The sequence below is a fragment of the Anas acuta genome, chromosome 2 (assembly GCF_963932015.1).
Source record: "Anas acuta chromosome 2, bAnaAcu1.1, whole genome shotgun sequence".
Classification (NCBI taxonomy): Eukaryota; Metazoa; Chordata; class Aves; order Anseriformes; family Anatidae; genus Anas; species Anas acuta.
The window spans coordinates 34,027,254-34,048,079 of NC_088980.1; the positions used below are offsets into that span (position 1 = coordinate 34,027,254).

General features: G+C 39.1%; 1 protein-coding gene across 2 annotated transcripts; it reads left to right on the forward strand.

Moving 5' to 3' along the window:
• The first annotated feature begins 2,289 nt into the window (after positions 1-2,289).
• CCDC126 (coiled-coil domain containing 126) lies at positions 2,290-15,735 on the forward strand. Of its 2 annotated transcripts, none has more exons than XM_068674194.1 (4): positions 2,290-2,414; positions 12,053-12,182; positions 12,844-13,244; positions 14,180-15,735. In XM_068674194.1, exons 3-4 carry the CDS (start codon positions 13,007-13,009, stop codon positions 14,359-14,361), a joined length of 420 nt encoding a protein of 139 aa, XP_068530295.1. In that variant the 5' UTR covers positions 2,290-2,414; positions 12,053-12,182; positions 12,844-13,006; the 3' UTR covers positions 14,362-15,735. The 2 variants fall into 2 exon arrangements, with proteins under 2 accessions (XP_068530295.1, XP_068530297.1); XM_068674196.1 differs by having other exon boundaries at positions 2,372-2,459.
• The last annotated feature ends 5,091 nt before the right edge of the window (positions 15,736-20,826 follow it).

Genomic DNA, 20,826 nt, shown 5'->3' on the forward strand with positions numbered 1-20,826 from the left:
ACAGTCACACTTGAAAAATGAGCTGGAACAGGAGGAAAGGGCAGAACATAGGACAGGAAGACACTTTTTCTAACACGTACATGTGTAAGTCCTAGCCCTTGTGTCTGCATCTCCTAAGCACTATTAGTATACCCATTCATGTTCCAGCAGCAAATTATTCTAAAATGTTCTGGCACTTAAACCTAACATAAAGATGGCAGAAACTGATAGAAAGACCTGTTTGTAAAAAGTCCGATCAAGTTTACATTTTAAATTGAAAACTACAAGCTCTCTTTACTATGTTTTCCATAATGACTCTGTCTACATTGTTCCCTACAATAACTTTACCACAGTTTCCTAGAGTATAAAACCAATAATTTTATGAAATTACTTATATTTTCAGGTTCAACTTTCATAGTCTGTAAGGTGGTAAAGATAAGGAGAAAGAGTATATTGTGAAATGCACATTCATGAAAGATGACCAAATACATGAGGCCTTCAGGCAGTAAGAATTAAGGATGTTATAAAGTCAAGAGTTCCTGTCAACAGAGAATACGTTTATAATGGAGATAGATATCTTAATACAATTCTGTGACCTCCACCAGCAAATCTTTCTGTGATTACACCATGGACAGATTTCCCTTTCTCCCCCTAGTAAACTCTAAATATCATATAATTTATTTGCAAAGATATTACAGCTGTTCACTGCATGTCTGTGAAAATAAAGGATTAATCACTGAGCAAATAGTGCAGTAATAAATGGCAGTAAATAGCTGCAGTACATTTGTCATGTGAAGTCCATTTCAGACCATCTGTTTTTGATCTTTTCTTGATATTAGAAGAGGATATCTTAATGAGAAAATACAGAAACTGATGAGATGATTTGGCTTTAGGAAATAATTCTAGCAACACATTTATTGGTGCTTCACAATATATAGCCAATCTGTTCACTGAAAAGCTTACTTATCAAATATTTCAATTTCTAATTTTTGCCTCTCCTCCCTCAGTGTTGTATAATGTTAGCAAAAGACTTTCCATGGGATGGATTGTATAGTTAAAAATATATCATTCCTTTAATGCAGCTTCTTATTAATTCTCTGTGGAAATATAGCCTCCATCCAATTCAACAATTGCATAATTTTCTCATATTGAAACGAGCTCTCAGGTGAACGCCAATATTTCCATACCAATATATGTCCTGAAAAACTCCAAACTAAGGGACTGTAGACTAGTCAACATTAGAAGTCACAGAAGCAAATATTTTGATATGCACCTGATCCTGGCTTTTGTGATACTACCTGCCAGCAGTTTTTTCTCTTTTCTTCAGTCCAGGCCACAAACCTCTCTGATATATTAATATCCATTTTGCTAATGGAGGAGATGATTTAAATGTCGTTTTTTTTTGTTTTGTTTTGTTTTTCTCTGCATCTAATCCATGCCGAAAACAAACAAAAAAGAGTTGAAAAATACAGAGGAGGAAGGTAGCTTCTGACAAGCACTGGAAAGGAGAAAAAGGAAGAAATATGCACCCATAGGGAGATGGAGTGGAGCGGCGGTGTGACCAGCAAACTAAGAACACTACTTTTTGTATATGTTACACGTGGTGGCACTAATGCAGACAGAACCACGTTGCAAGCAAAACCTTCCAATACTTGCACCACTTTATCGGTAACTGGTATGTCAGCTTGTCTACCATCTTCACCTATCTTCACTGGTAAATTGATACCAACTTCTCACATACCACGTTGTAGGAAGAGCATAACGTAACTCGCTAGTACAGTTTTGTGCCCACAGTTGATTTATGTGAATATTATGGTGGAGATTTAAGTACTATCAAAGCCGTCAACAGCTCCTGAAGCTGATGACAAGAACTGGACTGCAGGTAACGGCCGACCATCCGTGTGTCTAACCAGAGGGACCAGGCTCACTTGAGACTACTGATAACATTAACGTACACCATTAGAGGGCAGAAGTGGCACCTTTCCCTTTTTTTTGTAGGCTCTGTAACCTCCGGGGATAATATTTACTTGTAGATGTCAACGGGAATTGATAGTCGCAGCCACATCGTTTTCAAAATACACAATGGGCTTCCCATTTGGGGTCTTATAATAAATGTTTTCGGGAATAACTACGAGACTTTAGAGAAGGGCTTGGGCTGGAAGGGGCCCTTAAGACCATCCAGTCCCAACCACAACCGCAGAGGCGCCCCGGCCCCCGCAGCGCCCCCTCCACCCCCCAGATCCTGGCACGAAGCCCCCCGCCCCAACATGGCGGCGTGGTGCAGGGGCACAGCCCCCTCCCTGCGCATGCGCCGCCCTGGGGCGGGGCAGCACGGGGGCTGCGGGGCAGCTCGGGGGGGTGAGGGGGGGCGGGGCCGTGCGCCGTGACGCAACGCGTCGCTGGGCGGGCGGAAGCGGCGCGAGCGGCTCCGTCAGGTGGGCGCGGGGGGGAGCGGAGGGAGCGCGCGCGGCGGCCGTTAGGTGACCGTTGGGCGGCCGTTGGGCGGCCGTTGGGCTGAGGGGGGTCCTGTCGTCGCCACAGTGAGGCGGCGGGGCCCTGTGCTCGGGGAAAGGGGCGCGGGGAGGCCTCGTCCCGCTCGCTCTGTGGAGGTGGGAGGCCGGGGGGCTGCAGCCGGGCTGCGGCGGGCAGCGGAGCCCCGGCTGTCACCGCGCCTCGGCCCCCTCGCTTCGTTCGTGGTTCGCGCAGGTGCCTCGGGGCGGGGGGCTCTGCTGGCAGCTGGCTGAGCGCTGCCGTCCGCTGGGCAGCCCCGCTGCACCGTGCCCTTGGGTGGGGAAGGAGCAGCGAAAGAAAAAGGGGGTTTCTCGGGTGTTGTGCACCGGTAAATGCACGCACGTGATTAAATTCTTCTCCAAAGACCACTTTGTTTTACGAAGATTATTTCTAAGCTCTTAACCGTCTTGGCTATGGTACCGCAGAGGTTTGTAACCTTTAATGTATTCTTATGTAGCAGCATACAACATTCAATAAGGTAGAAATGTGTCGTTCCCGTTGCTTGGGTAGATGTAACTACTGATGCTAATTTCTGACAACGTCTGTTGAATCTTATTTTTTATTTTCCAAGTGATCTGTTTTGAAATACCAAAGGAGGAATTGAAACATGTCGACCTAATATAACTTAAACAAACCTAGAACTCACTCAGGACTTCCAAAAATATTTTGTGGTTTCCTTCCTCTTTCCAGTGGCTCTTTTGTCATAACCTGTGACTGCAGTGACGCTGCAAGATTTATGTCTTTCTTGTATGTTAAGGACCTAACTTTCAAAGAGGCGAAGCGTGCTTACAACGATGTGATAGAACACGGAAGAAAAATAGCTTGCTTAATCCATATTCAGGCAAAACCGTATTCATTAGGAATGGTAGTTTTTTATTTCTATAAACATTTGTAATGCATTAGCACATCTCTTACTTCTGTAGTCTCATTAATCATTGATTATTAATAAAGCTTTCTTTTCAGTTTCCTAACCCCCTGTGCTAGTATCCCATAAATTCTCTTTTATGTATCTTGTCATCTGAAAGATACTGACAGCTTGAGCGCAGTGTATTTTCTGGGTTTGTGTGCCACAAAGCAATGCAGAGAGGAATTCCTGTTGTTTCTTGTGATGTGATGCAGAGTTTCTTCAGTGCAGTCTAGAGCAGGGTAACAAATGTTTGGGGTTTTGATACCCAACGTGGGTAGATTATGGAGAGGGGGGCAGTTTTTCACTTCAAAAAATGAGCTTTGTAGGAGTTGTGACTTATTTTTTTCACGGAGCCTTCAGGATATGGATAGATTGAATGTGAGCACACGTGTGATTTGTTCTAACTAATTGGGATGTAGTGTTATTTTGGTGCAGGTGTCATGAATTGCTGTTTCATGAGAATATCAAAGACAAAATGCAGATAACTATGCAGTAAGCAGCATATTGCTTTAGTGTTACAAGTGGCGAGATTGCAGTTCCTGGTCACATGAAAATTTATTGCTACCTTTGTTCCCATTTTGAGGGCTGGAAATACCTATGTGTATAAAGCTTAAATTATTGTGGCCTCTTTTTGTTATTTTGTGTGTTATATGTGTTTAATAATTCATTTCAGGTACTTGAGAGCTCCAGAGGTTTGAGTAATTATGATGGAATACATTTGGTCTAGTAAATAGGTCTCGTTTCTAAAGCTTTCACAGGTAAAAATAAAACTACTTCTAGATTTTTTTTTGGTCTTCTTTTAGAGGCCTCTTGTGGCTTTTAGCTTTTTGCAGGAGGCATTGGTATTGCTAATCCCATGTTGTTCAGCTTGAGGATTGGATGGCACTTAACAGCTACAAGTAAAATATTTCCTGTGGAGTTCGTGACCGCTTTTCTGAGAATAGTTAAGGGCACTAGTTTTTGCATCTTGCCCACACTGTGAGTAGGATAAATGCATGCTGTCAGCTTAAATTGTCATCTGTGTAGACAACATTATCTACAGACTAGTCAGTGTCAAAAATACCCATTAAGTTGTTTCCAGTAGCTGTCAAAAATCTGCTGTGGAGCTCAGTCATTCAGATGAATGTGTTTTGTCCTGGTACATGTTTATTGCTAAAACGTACTTTATATGGTATCGGTTATTTGAAAAGCTCTTTCAACTGTGACTGAAATCTTGCACAGTTAGGTGGGCTGCGTTTCCTCAACTGAGCATTATTAACAGTCTCCTAACTTTTCTTGCATGACTGTCAGATTTACAGAAATTATTTCTTTTACCATTTGCCTATGTCATTTACAAGATGACTTTTGAACTAAATGGGTAGTTCCTCTGTTTAAAAGAGGGTCTAGCCTAATACTAGACTCGAGAACTTCAAACTTAATCCACTAAAATCATTTTTTTGTGTGGTGATAACAAAGAAAAAAGAGGCTACCTTGATATAAATACCCAAGTAATGTTTCTGGGCGTCTTCTCCTTCATTTGAACAATGACATGTTTTGCCATGCCCACTGCTCTGGTACTGTGGTTATCTACTGCCTGTCACAACTGTTAGCGATGCTAAGATAAAATGACAGGCCAATCTAGAAATAATAAAAAGAAGGAAATAAACTGTTTAACTTTGTCATTTCCTGCATTTTTATTTTTCTGAAGTCTTCAAATGGATCAGCCTCCTTGGAGGGAGCATCAGTGTGAGGCGGTCTATATTGGAGCTCTGCCACTGAAACATGCTTTTGGTGGATGAGTCTTGCACATGCCCGTACTCAGAGTCCTGCAGGTTTCTTGAAATAAAACCAGGCAAGTTAAATTTTTCTACCCTTTCCCAGTGGCATAAGCGCTCTTGTGTTGGTTTTCTACAGGAATAGCGTTTGTGTGGTGCTGTGTGCACGTATAACCAGTTCTACAGCGGCAGTCTTTCCGCCATTGCAGCAATCACTTTGCTAGCTGGTTTTTAATCTCTCCAAACCCTCTTGTTTTAGGTCTTTTTAAAATGTTCAGTGAAAATCCCTTTCTTCTCCGTAGCCTACACTAATGGCTTTGCAAGTATGGCTCCTTGTAAAACTAGCTAAAATTAGCTGAATGTTATCGTTTCAGAAGGAAATTTTGGAATGCCAGAGGCTTTGAAAAAGTGTTGCAAATGCGGATTTGTCATATCCCAGTGTTAATTGCCATGAAAAAATTGTGTCAATGCTATGGGGAGATAAGAAGCCAAGGAGGTAGCTCATGCCTTGCCATAACTGAGCAGGGCTCCTACCAGAATGGCCTAAACATCAGTGATAAAGCATAGGGAAAAATGTCCCAGATTGAAGCTGAGATTTTTTTTTTTTTATGTGAAGATACGGAGTTGTAGGAATGTTTCAAAATCCAGATGGACTTGGGGGGAGAAAGGGAAGATCAGCAAGTATAGTATACTGTTCCCATTGATACTCGCTTGCTTTAACTTTCCTCACAACACTTGGCAAGTCATTTCCCCACTCTAAGTCTTGGCTGACTGCCTGCAGGCGAGGAACAATGAATTTCTGTTGGTGGATTTTAGAAGCATTCACTGACAGTAGCAAGCAGAACAAAGTGGGGGGAGGGAGAGGGGGGGAGGGAAAGCATGCCAGGATACTTTAAGAAACCAAAAGTAAAAGCAATCATTGGAATTAATACTCTTTTCTATTGACTGATCTATGATGTGGTCTGAAAAGACCTGCAAGCCTTAGCCGCACACAAACATAGCATTTCGAGGGGTTCTGTGGGGTCAGCATGACTGAGGTTTTTGACTGTCTCTTTTCCTTCCTTACTGGTGATGTTTTTCTGTTGACCAGAGTTTACACCACCAATAATAGGAATACTTAACGTGCTGAGAGTGGGTCTCATCATAAAAACTGCTCAAATATGGCTTCGTTTGTCTAGGGACACATTTTGCTGTTAATTGTTTGCTGCTTGGTAGTATATTGAGCTCTCCCATAGAGCTGTGCAGCTGTCGGTGTGAACCTGGGAGCCAAGGGGCAGTGGTGGTCTGCAAAAGTCACTGGTGCAACTGGTCCAGTATAGGAATGTGGTTTTACTCTGTTTTTCAAGAGCTTATATCCTCTTTTTAAAATATGAGGAATGTGATTTTTTTTTTCTTGGGCACCAGCTTTAAATGTGAATGGTGCATGCAGGATGATTTGTTAAGGGAGCTTCTGGTGCGTGTAGGAAGGCACTCTTAAAGGGAGGGAATTAGAAGATGTCCTTTCAAGTAGGATGGGATAATAGAAAACTACATGAATTAAATAACAGATGGGGAAATAGTGTTTTTTTTTTTTTCTTCTGTATCTTGCCAGGAGTCATGGTCCTGTGTAACTGAATATACTTAATTTCTTTGGGCACCTGTTTGTCAGCTACGCTCTGTGCAGATTTTTCTCCTACTGCCAAGCAGCCAGCCAGCGAAGACTGCAAATGACCAGAATGCAAACATCATTTTTGGTCTTCCTGTTCTGGGAAAGATTCAGCATGTAGCTCCTGGCCTTCTGCATGCTTACTTCGTTGTCCCTATCTGCACAGATCAGCATGATGTCTGTCAGTTGAGGGACTGCGATTCTGGAAATTTTCTGTTGGAAAATTGGCCAAACAAAAGATTTTGGAGGTCACAGAAGTAAATGGAAGGGGTGGACTGCAAATACACGTGTAAAACAAAACAAATAAGATATTGCCGATAGGGCTGTGGAAACGTTTCCAGGTGTTCTGTAATACCCTGTGATTTTGCTTTCCTGGGAGGTATGTTGGCTGTTGCAACACGAGTATTGTCATGTCTGTTTACAGCTCGTTGTCTGTTAATATAATATCCCCACTAAGCTGAGAAACATGCTGCCATAGAGCTAAGGAAATGTCTACTACAGACAATTCTAATATGCTGATTTTAAAATCCCTCATGTTTCATAAGCTTATGACACTTTACTGATACTGTAGTAAATCCCAATTTTGTCCTGTACAATTATTTTACAGTAATTATTAGTGCCAGCTTTTATTTGTACTGTCCTAGTTTTTGTCTGCTGTCTGTTCTTTTTCAGTGTTTTTCCCCCTTCGTATGTCTGTAGCTGGATACACTGTCCTATGGCTGTATTTGGCATTTCTTTTTTTATCTCTGTCTTGGTAAATCACTCTCTGTGTTTATACAGTTAAGAATGATAATTAGTCACAAAGCCAGACTTGCTTTTGAATTCACTCAGTCGTGTTGGTGTTGGTCGTAATTTGGCAGTGAGACACCGATAAGTATTATGGTAGTAATACGTGGAGTAAAAATCCCATTTACTGAGGTTACTTTCTTAATATATTAGTTTGTTACAGACCTACCTCTATAGGTCTCTATGGTATCACTGAGGAACTGCTGCTTCAGCGTTTGGCATGCTGTCATCCAAAATACATAACCAAGAGGGGACTTTATTGGACTGTATGTTAATAATAATATTTTCAGGGTGTTTTTCTTAGCTTCATCCTTAAACTGTTTTGAATCCTGGAATGGAATGGGTTCTTAAACTTCAGTTTTCTCTATTTTTCCCCTGTAGTTGACACTTTGTTCACATTTTTGCTAAAGTTGATTATTAATAGCTACCACAAATACCTGGTTGCTTGCTGCTTTATTTTGCTCTTACAAATAGTCATCTTTATCTGTCCTGTACGTTTTTCAAAGCTAGGAGGTACATACCACCTCTGCAGCACAACTTTGAATTTGCTGTCCTGATGCCATGAACTACTTCTAGCAGTTTAGGAAGGGTGAAATCTCTTGGACAGACTAGAAAATTGATCATGAATTTGTACTCGTCTTTTGTTAGCTGGCTGACTAGCAGAACTGACAGCGCTGTTAAGGTGCGCTGTGACCTTTGACGGATTGAGTATGCCTTGTTTTCATGATACCCTTACATTGTTCCAGAGGATGCATGAGGCATTCTTTTGCCTTACAAACTGTCGTGCTTTCGGTGAAGTATATGAATGTAATCTCTGGGTTTTGCTAGGAATAAGAAAACCTGAATCTAAGGAAAGCTTTGCAGCACAATTCAGCTAGCGTGTTTTTATGTATGGCTTGGTTTCCATGGAGTAGAGTCAGTATTCAAACCTAGGTCTGATGCTATTAACAGTAGCACCAGAGAGACTGGAACTTTGCTTTATTACAGAACATAAAATGGATTTTCTGTTGCTTTTTCTTTGGTACTTGTTACTTTTGTTTCATATACTTATGATGCAATTTATATATGACTTCAGCGTTGGAACGCAGCTGAGAGGACAGATGTGATTTTATTTTGGAGAGGCTGAGTTCCTTTGCTCATTGCTTTCATTGCCAGATGTGTCACTGTTTGTTGTGGTATCCCTGGACAGTGTCAAATCCACATTGGCAGGCTCTGGCAATACATTTCTTACACGACAAGCAGTGGCAACAATAAACAAAAGCGAACTCTTTCAGTGTCTGTAAAAGACAAACCTAGCCTCATACCCTCTGTTCTGGAAATTGCCTTTAGTTCCAAGTTCTAATGTTGCCCCTGTCTTGGGTTTATAATTTTTAGAATAATTTAGGCGTGCATGTTGGATTCAGAGAACTTTGGTAAATAGCCACTTGAATCACTCACCTTGACTGCTTATTTAAAGGGTTATCTGAAAGATGCTCACCTCTTCATGGATTCTGGAATTGCCATTTTGCCTGCACAGTTGCCTATTTCTTGTTTGTTTTGTCCTTTTTCCTCAGATTTTCAGATTTTGTCTTGTCTGTACTCCACTATCTTCATGGTCTTTTTCCTTTTGTCTTAGATTTGGGATAATAGGAACTGTAACAATCTGTAGCTCTCATGCATCCTTTTTTTTTTGTTGTTGCTCTTTGCAATTACTTCCTTGGCCATAAAAGCACTTCAGCTGAGGCTGGGAGATTGGTAAGCCTGGATTTCCACATGGTGGACTAAGTCAGTGTGAAGAAGGAAGTCTCTCTCTCTTTTTCTTTATTTCCCTGATCCGCAGGTAGTAGGTGAAGAGGGAAGAAAAGATCACAAAACTGTTAGTTCCTTCTTACAAGTGTACTTTTATCTCATGCTGCATTGCCTCTGCATTATTGAAAACCAAGGTCCATTCTGAAGACAAATTTTGTTTAAACCATAACGTTCGTGTACAGAAATACTGACCCTTCAGGGCAACAAGAAGTAAAAGATTATTCCTGTCCATCTTATTTATTGTGCTGTTTTCCTCCTAGTGTGTATACCTGCTACTCTGCTGCCCTTTTTTTCCTGCTAGAAAATACTTGGGTGTAAGCTCGCATTTCTTCTTTTTTCCACTCAGCACTGTGTAATCCTGAAAGGATGTGTAGCAGCATTTGTTTTTTCCCTTTCTTAATTATGGTCTCAGAGGCACAAACAACATTGCTTACTGGCTTGGCTCTGGCCAGCAACAGGGCCCTTATCTAACATGGGGCAGCTTCTAGATTCTTCTCACAGAAGTCACCTGTATGGTGACCCCCTGCTACCAAAACCTTGTCATGTAAACCCACTACAAGAGTATGATGTGAGTCACTGGAAGTGCATGCTTCAGGAAGAAAGAGGAGACCAGATCTTGAGAACTTTGAAATTACACTGCCAATCATTTAAGGAGGGATGGCCCCTTAAAATGCCTTTGCAGGATAGGAAAAGTGCCATCTGCAAATCGTTACCTTCATTTTGGTACACCTTACTCCCCATTTCTTTGAGCAGAGCAAGTGTTTGGGTGTTACGCTGTTTGCCCAGCAGGTGAAGTCCTTGATTTCCGTTAGTTTCAGTGGTCAGCATGTGCGCTGTGAATCAAATTTATGTGGCAGTGACCCAGTCTGTAGTCCCTGCTGTTCCTTGGTGGGAGTTCATTCAATCTGTTCAGTTTGGCTACGACTCTTGTCCTGGCTTGTGGTCTTATTTACAGCATGATAGCAGAGTTATTGCTACTCCAGAGCTCTACAGTGATACTGTCTGCTAAAGTGGTTTGGGATGAGAATTGAGTGGAGTTCTGTGGAGAGCCGAATTTCATTTAAATTCGGCAAGAACTATGTGTTATCTTCAAACAAGCATACGTGTGTGTGTGTGTGTGTGTGTGTATATATATAAGTAGGCTTTTGGGAAGGGTGGTTGAAACTTGTGGTCTTCTTTCTTTGAGAGCTATTGTTTGTTCTTCTGTGCCATCACACGAATACCCTACACCAGTACCTAATGTGTATTTGATACTGTCCGTTATGTATCTAATGATGTAGGTGCAGTTGGTGCTTTAAAGTGTGAGTCCAGAGCCATGGATTTGGCAAAGAGCTAGGGAAAATAAATTTTGGTTAGTTTGTGTTTAGGGAAGGTCTGTTTCAGAAAATCTTTAATCATGCAATTCCAAATATTTGTGCTGATACCACAGATTTTAATTTTTTTTTTTATGGTTGTCTCTATTTTATATACTTAAGAAAAAATTATCTGAAAAAGCAGATTTTGGGGGTGATTAGCGTGCTCTTTGAACAAAGTATATCCCACTGAATTTACAGTGGTATGTCAAATTATTACCCGTAGGCTATCTGCCTGTGTGCACGGTCGTATCCTACAGTTAAGGAGAAGGAACCTATTCCTCATTCGCTGACTTGTGTTTGCCTCTTATATTAGTGCACCCTACATTGAAAGTAAGATTTTGTGTACTGGCAATTCCTGTCAGTGTTTTAGACACAACACCTTTCACTTTACAGCAACTTGGTTGTCCAAGTCCTGCTACTGCCCCTCGTTTGGGTTTAGAATCTCCAGAATAATTTAGATCTGCATGTTGATAGAGTATCTGAAGCATGAAGGTTAAGAGGAAGCAAGAACAGCTCTGAGCACTGCTGCTCCTGACATTAGAATTTACAGTAGTCTGTGGTGTGTCCGTATAAGGCCAGTTGAAGTGGTCAGCAGAGACGATGAAAAATACCATGGAGATTAAGTTTAGATGAGTGCTTAGCAGGATGAAAAATAATGGTGTCAGTATTTTGAACTAACGTTGCATTTTAAAAACAGAGGCCTAAGTATCGGTGTAGAAAGTCCAGTCATGAACTCTAGTATACGTGTAACTGCAGTCTAAAAACTACTCGTGTCAGACTATACGTGGGAGAAAATGGAGAGTAACATGAAAAAGTACGGTTATGTCGAACGAGTGGTTTTATCCAAACTATGTGAAATAATAGAAGTCTCCTCTTAAAAAATGTATTGAGCAGTTGAAGAACTTTAAGGGGTATCTGAGAAAAGAGAAATAGAAGATATGAGCATTTAAAGGGACTGTTTCAGAATAGATTCATTTGAAGGGAAAAAATGAGTACGAAGGACACATGTAAATGTGTTTATGCATGTGATGAATCGGGTTTTCACTGTCTTATAGTGAGATATTTTGGTGAGGTTCTACTAAGTTGTTCTTTTCTAAAGTAAATTGTCAAAATGAATGTTAGGGCATTTACATACGTGCATTTATAATGAAAAGGGAACTGGATTCTGTGTTTTTTTTCCGAACAGTTGCTTCAAAACAAAAAACGTATTTTGGTTTCAAAAACACGTGGCTTGAAGAGATCAACTTCAGGTGGTACATGTGAAAATTAAGGTTTTTTTTTAGTCCTGCATTTCATCTTGTTTGAGTAATTTTGTCTTCCATTACAGAGCTCCCTGAAGATGTCTGGCTTGTATTGCTTCAAACTGTCTGGACGTTTACTGTTTAAGTGCTGAAGCTTTGCTACCATTTGTTCTTCTGAAGCCTTTGGCTATCCATGTGTCAGAATTGGCTGCTATGGTGAGACTTTTTTTTATAGTAGTAGCAAAGTGCTAGAAGTGGGTGCAGTGTGCATCTTCATTTTGGTCTTATTTCTTTGTTTATTGTTAAGACACCAAAAAGGATAAAGAATGAATACTGTACAAAACCAGAAGAGGATGACACCCAACTTTGAACTAACAAAACAGATAAAAGGAAAAGCAAGGTCTCTTAGCTGTTTATACTTGCCCAATGGTTCTACGTGAAGAACAAGAAACAAGTTAATGATTTCACAAGCTTTTATTTTTATTTTCTTGGTATAGATGTGTCTGTATTGTTTATCAAGATGTTGAGTATAAATGGAAAATACTTGTAAAATACTTTCCTATATAAGTCTCTTCTAGATACTGCTTTTGGGTTTAATCATTTGAAGTATGACACTTAAAGTAGTTCAGATGATTTGTAAAAAGACACTTTTGTTCTCCAAAAATCAGAACTATTTTTGTTTAAAAAAAAAAAAAAAGAAAAAAGAAAAACCTTGTTACAACAGGTGAGATAGAAAGATGACTGTACCTCTAAGCAAATACACATCTACAACTCTTCCTTAGGTTATGCAATAATAGTACATTTGGAAAAAATTCTGTCCTTGATCTCAACAACTGTAACAATTTTCAGTAACCAAGTGATATTTTACATGTTTCAGGAATCAAGACCAACTAAACTGAGAAGATGTGTTCAAGATGATCCGGCTAGAAGACTTTTCACTTTGTAGATATCCTGGTTTTGTTCTAATATGTAATACAATTTGACTAAGTCAAGTTCAGTTACTTTTCTTGAGGTTAAGACACCCGTGGCCTTCATCAGAGATGTTTCTATCATTTTCAAGAAAAAATATGTCCCAGAAACTGAGTATGTTTTTACTGGTTTTTGGAATCATTTGGGGTTTAATGTTGCTACGCTACACTTTTCAGTATCCAAGACGTCAAAGTAGTGCTGAGTTGCGTGGTCAGATATTAGACCTAAGTAAAAGATACGTCAAAGCACTGGCAGAAGAAAATAAAAATTTAATGAACGGTGGCAGTGGAGCCTCTATGGCAGGTTATGGTAAGAGGAAAAAACATTCTATTTGTTGTAGTGTTTTTTTAATGAAAACTGTAAAGCTTTAATTCTTTTTAAAGTAATATATAATAATCTTTCAGAGGAAAACAACAACTTTGTATTGATTGATTCAACTTTAGTTTATTAAACAAAGTTGAAATTTAAGATGCAGTACACCCAGTAAGTTTAAATATTATTTTTTTTTCCAAATATGAGAGAAGATAGTGGTGTGAACATGGACAGCAGTTTACTTAGATTTTTTAGAAAATTCTGTTACTGATACTGTTTTCTGTGTTCCAGAAAATAGTTTTACAACACTCAAGATCCTTTTGTCATTGTTTGTAAGCATGTGGGTTATTTTTTATTTTCATTTCTTATGTTTTTTCAATTTAGGCTTAACATATAGAAGTTTTAAACTAGGAAAAAAAGTACTCTTTTCTTTCCTGCTTTGTAGTTTGTGCAGAAAGTAATATGATACTTTCCACAACAATTTTTCTGTGGAATAGATCTGTTATTTAGAGGAAAGTGATTAAGAACTACCCTTTTATGTTGGAAAGTATCTATCTATATTTTATTGCTGTCCAAGGCTAAAAGGTGTCATAGCTGAGTGTTGTCTGGATGAAACCTGAAATACTGCCTTGAAATACTCACTATACTTCTCTAGCTAGAGGTTGTGTTCTTATGCTCTAATGTTTACTCGGCTGGGTTCACAGTTTACTATAATGGTGGTATCTTTCTTTCTTAAAATAACAAGGAAACGGTATTTAAATAAAAATAAACTAGGAGTCATTTAATTTCCCTTTCCTCCTGGTCTGTATGCTTTCCCAGAATTAATAGTAGGAAAGATGGCAGGCCTTAAGATGTGAATATGTTGAAATAAAGTTATTTTCCATACACAAGCTAATAATAGACCAAAATTTTCTTTTTCTCACTATCTTCAGCTGATCTTAAGAGAACAATTGCTGTTCTTCTGGATGACATCTTGCAACGCCTTGTGAAATTGGAAAACAAAGTTGATTACATCATTGTGAATGGCTCAGCTACAAATACCACTAATGGAACTAACAATCAAGCACCAGTAAATTCAATTAAACGTGCAAAAGCAGCAGGCAACATTAGATAGCAAAGCGGGTCACTTTGTCTTGCTACATTTATGATAGGTCATAATTAAGACAAGCTTTTTATCTCTGGCTTGGGCAAAGTAGTAGCTGCCTCTAAAAGAAGCGTACACTATTCTGTTATAGAATGCGCTGGATATATGTAGGCCTAACTTATGTGCATAAGGTTCTCAAAGCACTATTTCATTGCCTTTGAGCAGTGCTTCTAAAGTGATCTTTGTTGTCTTTAGAATATTTTGATATCATGATTTGATGTCGTATGCCATTGGATAATAACAATAAATGGAAAGGAATGGGGAACTTGTAGGTAGGGTTATAAATGTATTTATTTAAGTATAAATATAGCATATCTTTTGGATAGGTGAGCAGCGTTGTAGCTTATTCATTTCTGTGATCTGCTTTAAACAGAGGTAACTGAGGAAAACATTGTTAAACAGATGCTAGAAAATGTGTATACTTACAGTATTTTGTTACTCATTTACTGAAAAATTATTAAAACGATGATAGCATTGGGGGGTAATGTTTTAGAATTGTGACCCAAAGAATGTCTTTATTTGCACTATCAGTCAGAATAGCTAGAGAATTTACTGTATATTTAAGAAAATCCAGTATAATAGGAAAACATTCTAGGTAGTAACACTGTCCAGGTATGTCCTTATGCCGGAATTAGGGCAGTTAGATTATCAAAAGCAAAGCATAATCTGAGATATCTTATATGATGATTTCTTAAAAGATATTTAAGTGTATGTATTTTGTAACTGCAGATGAAACTATTTAAGTGACGGAAATAAGTTTGAGATATGTGAATACTGTTTATTTTTATTCACTACTGTTTCTTTTTAACTTCTTAGTACCTTGCAGTTTGTGATGAGAATAGCACACCATCTCCCTGAAATGCTTTCTTGATCAGGAGGGAGAGTGATGAAGGGAGACAAGGCATCTCTGCATTTAACAGAGATCTATGTACTAAGGGTGTCTTATCATGGAATATTTCAGAGCTAAGGTAATATTTGCCTTATGTTGAAGTTAGCCTTACAGCAAAGTGAATTGCAGTGTGGATGCACTGCATTTCAAAATGTTACTGAAGTCATATTAAAAAGAAAGTGCCACTGAGCCTGTTTTTTAAAACATAGTGAATGTTTTGTGGGGAGGGAGGGTATGTTCAGGGACTTTAGCCAAAAGTGTGCTCGTTGTATTTTTTCCTGTGATGAGTGTGTGTTTGTTTTTTTCCAAAGCTATGTGGGTTTTCTTTTCTTTTTTCCCTGCTGGTATTCTGGATTCGCTTAGAACAGTAGTATCCAGATGATTTTTTCTTCTTGTCACACTGTGCGTAAACTTGTACTTCCTTGCAGAAAGAGAACAATAAATTTTTAATTGTATTTGTAAAGGCTCCAGTTCTCTCTTTTAATGATCTTGTGATTCTTACTACATGAGCTCTAGGTGTTTCAGGATTGGAAAACTGTACATCTCTGAGTAGTGTACCCTCTTTCAGTTTAAAACCATTAGAGTATCAAAACATTTGGTTGTGTTGCCAAACATTGTTTTATTTCTTTTTCAAGGAAGATCTCAGTAGTATTTCTCCATTATGTGTTTTTTTTTTTTTATGATGCAACTGTATTTCACATTATGAATGACACCACAAATTTTCCCAAAGTGACCTTCTTCAAGTTTTATGAAACATAGAATCTCCTCAAGGTTGGTTGGTTCTTGGTCTGGGTTGAATTTTTTTTTATTTTTTTTGAGGGTAGGGGGACCCATACCCTTCCTTATAAACAACTTACTGGGTGGTAGTATTAGGGGGGAATGTCTGGATTTTCTGCTTTTGTTCTTTAAATCCTTTGGCATATGATGAGACTTGAATTTCCCCATCTGTAATTTGCATTGTGAGTGTTTGCCACCTGATTTCACTAAGTGGTTGTTAGTACTTCTGTGACTTTGAATATTTGTTTAATATAGGCAGCAAAAGTGTTCAAGATCCACTTCTCAATGTTCTAATGAAGAAAAACTGAAATAAAAGATTATATTGATTGTTACCTAAGCAGCTAGAAGCACCATGAGTTTCAACAGAGTCAAGTTCCACAGCCAAATAACTGGCAGGTTAAATTGTCTTGATTTTCTAGTTTTTTTTCTGTTTGTTGCTTTCCTAGTCTAACAAAACTATTTCTGGATCTCAGTATATTAACATTAATGTAATTAAGATGTCTGAGCATTGTCTTAAAATTTTGCATAAAGAAAAGCAGTGGAGTCGTCCCACACATTGGGTTGGATGGATAGATAATAGATACTCCAGTGAGACCACTCGTAACAATCTGCTCCTCCACTGTTAGGATCACAGAGGTTTGCTGATCTGTTTTTAACTAAATAATTTTCAAAGAAAAAGTACAGAAATATGTAGCACAAGGATGTAGAGGTCCTTCTAGTCAGTGTGGTGAAAACATCAGTATCCTTGGCGTCCAGTAATACGCTTAACACGTTGTACAGTTGTCTGTTTCTACAAGTAACTGCTCAACACTTGTTTTTCATTAATGCTGTCATTTAAAGGGTCTGGCTAGATAGAACTAAATTCTACTCAAAAATATTTGCTATTGCAGAGGTTTCCAAACAGCATTATCAGTCTATTGTTGTGGTCAAGGTGCCTAAGTGACCAAAGTGCCTCCTGTGCAGATATGTATTCTGGGAGTAACCACTACAGTTGTGGTCTTTTTCCACAGGAATGCAGAAGCAGAGTAAGTTTGGGAGCCTCTATAAGAAGATGATTTGGAAAAATGATTACATAACTTTGACATTCCAGTTTATTATGTTTTCTTAAATCTCTTTAGAAAATACTTCCTCCAAATACTCAAATTAATGGAATGAACTAAATTTCTAAACCACTCTTAATTGGTGTGGTACTTTCTAAAGGTGATGTGGAGTGTCAATCAACATCTATAACAATTAAATATGACCACCCTACCCAGGACTTGTGTCCTTTCATTGGTCTGTGCTTCATAAAACAACACAGGCTGCTATTGGTGGAGTTTAGCTAATATATTTGATAATATATATACTTTTAACTCCTGCCTCTTAAAAAAAAAAAAATGGGAGACTTCTTTTGATGTCAGCTAAAAAGGTGAATCAGACTTCTGTAGCGTGTCTCATACACAACAGACTGTCACTGAATTGGTATTTCACTAAATCTCAGTTTGTCTGGGCTGACGTACATGTGCATTTCTATCCGTTTAAAAATATGAAGGTTATTAAACTGTGGCCCAACTTAAAGTGAAAGAAAACTTCATATGACATACATATACGTAATCACACCACCTAAATGCCAGTGGCATCATCGTATGCTGCAGAATAATTAGTAAATGATATTATTTACTAGCAAGTTCCCAAGTATGTTTTTTAGTACCTCCAGTAAAAACCTATCATTATTAATGGACCCTTGACTTGCAGATGAGCTTTCACTTTCCCTGTGGCATTCAGTAGATGTCCAATCACGTTCCGTTTTTCTGATAGCAAAACCAAAGAGAAATGTTGATATTTTTAAATGCTTGTGAAGCAGGGTGAATAAAACACAATTTTTTTTAAATTATAGCATATTGTATGGTTGTGGTTAGAAGCTTACAGTGAATATTGCCTGCATTTGTTTTTAAGTATATCAGAATATTGATAAATGTGAATGTTATTTATGTCACTAATTTTCAGAACAGTTAATTAGAGATAGTCAATGAGCAAATGTATAGAAATAGAATAAGTACTAATTCAAAATGATGACTCACCTAAAACATTAAAATGGTTATATCTAACTCATTTATCCTTGTATTAATAAAGCAGCTAACTTCTATTTACACAGGTATTCTACTGAATTTTAAAGCACTTGTCAAACTTGTAAGAATTTTTAAAGATTTAATGGGTCACACATTTTATTGTTAACAGAGGGTGTTGAGGGAGACTGTCAACACCCCATGCAGCATTAAGCTGTTGCCTTCGATGTGTAGGTGGCACCTTAGGTCTCACAGAGCTGTCCTGTAAGTGAGCGTCCATATGTTCAACCCACTTTGATATGTTCAGAGATCTTGGGCCAGCAGCATCCGTATGCTCCATCACAGACATAGGAGGTAAAACTTGCCATCTGGATTTCTGTTCTGTTCACTTACCTTGTAAACAGCGAGTGCCACAGTGGCGAAAAGCCTTCTTCCCCCTCACCCTGCTGTTCAAAATTATTCAGTGGTTTACCATGGATTATCATTTGACTCAGGCTTTAATGAACTTTATTTCAAATGTCCACCAACAGTTTCTTAGAATAGATGGGAGACAGGCTAGGGTTTTCTGAATCAAATATGTATTCTGATATGCTACGACAGTGAAGCAGCAGGTGCTTGAAATGCCTGTGTCATAATTAAGAAATGGGTCGTTTTGCTGAAGTCCTTCACTTTTTATGTCTGAGCACAAATTTGGATCCAAGCAGATGCTGGGGTACTAATGAGCTGAACAGAGGTTCTTTAAAACAGAGATCACTTGCTGTGACCAAACCCAGTAATAAACACTTTTTAAGGTATAAGACAGGTAATTCATAGGACAGGTGACCCACAAAAAACTTTATTTCTTACTCTCAACAGCTTCATACTGACTGCTCACAGATAATCTGATACTGAAATACGACACAGCTGAACATTTGTTTCCCTCACCTTCTGCTTTACTCAGAAACACAGCTCTGTTCTTCAAAGCCAAACTATTTAAAGCACAGTTTTTAACAAAGATTGCTTGGATGAGGTATGTCAACCCATGACAGAGGAGCTCCACCGATTCTGTGTGAACCAGGTTTGTCAGGGGGCACTTCCCATTGTACTGGTGGTGCTGGAATCCCTGGCACCAGTGAAACGTGCATACAGATGAAGTATTCCAAAGATCTTCAGTTTTACTGCAGCTCCTGTACAGTACTGTGTTCCTCATTACATTCTAGTTTTCTTTTTGCAGAGCTGCTCAACCTGCTTTTCAACTGCTCTTTCCACCACCTGTTTCAAAACTTTGGTCACTGGAGGAATTTTCTTTTCCTTGGAGAAACAATCCTGACATCTTTGTGTGGGCTTATTTTCCTCAGCTAGCTTCCCCGATAAGGTATTGACTGCAGTGATGACTTGCTCCCACTCTCTTTTCTGCATTTAAGAAGGACCTGCTCTGAGTTCAGAGCAGGGACAAAACATCCACGCTGTATGTCAGTGCTAGCTGTTCCACTGAAGTTTCCTATATGTGTGGCATAGCCACAGGACAAATGGCCAAACCATATGCTCTGTCACCTTATTTAGATACTGCTGGAAACCTGACAGTCTCCCTGTTGTTTCATCTCTCTCTGGGGAAAGCATTGGCAAAACACTGCCTTGGTCCATGTGACATCTCTCTTCACCTTCTGTTTTGTTGCTGGTGGCTTGCCCAGTGCAAAACAATCTGGAGATTTCATTGAATGGCTGTACATTTTTCAACAGGCACGTATCATTTTACTGTATTAAAAAAGCTTACCCTCTTGGGTCTTATTCTGACAGCCTGAGTAAGAACTCATAGCTTATGCTAATGTACAATTAAGCTCAATTAAGTATACACTTTCTGCTCTCATATTCAGATGCTATGTTTAAAGCATGGTGATCGACATATTTTTATCAAGAGGAAGCAGTCGGTTTACAGATAGTGCGGTAAGTATCAGAAATAGCAGCCTGTGGTCTATGCACAGCAGCCTTTAAACACATTGGCGGAATGGTGGCATAAGTGGATGTTTGTGGTACATCAGGAGCAAGTGGGAATTGCAGGTTGCCCACCTAAGACCATCTTTGGTTTTGATAGTTTTACTAAGTTGGCCTCCTTTTGTCTTGGACTATGAACAAAATTTTATAAAGGACAAGCTTCCAAAGAACATCAGTGAGTTAAAGGTAAGATTTATGATTTCAAGAGGCAGCTTTCATGTTCTGCATTAAATAAATCTTTGAAGACTTTTTGTGTAAATGGAAATAGTAAATTTATTTATTTATAACAACAGCTCTGGATTCTGTCACAAAGATAGGGACTGTCTCTGCTCCCAAGAATTTTATAGCTGAGTTCCTTGATGACTCTGTTGCAACAGAGTCCTGTTCTTTGCAACTTCTCTAGATTCCTTCATTCACAAGAATGAAATTTCCTAGGTATAAGTTCACCTGCTCAGATGACTTCTAGAATCAAAATGTATAAAAACATGTGAAGGGTTTGTAGGTTGTGTTGAGAAATCCAGGGCAGGAGGTTTCTTTGTTAAATGTGGTGTTTTTACCCTGCTGGGCAGCTGAACTCCACCACAACTGCTCTCCCTCATCAAATGGAAAAGAAGAAAAACGGTGGAAAAGCCTCAAGGGTTGAGATAAGGCGGCCCAGATCCCCTGCTGCTGCATGGGCTCCTCTCCATGGGCTGCAGCTCCGGCCCAGGGCCTGCTCCTGCGGGGGCTCTCCATGGGGCGCAGCCTCCTCCA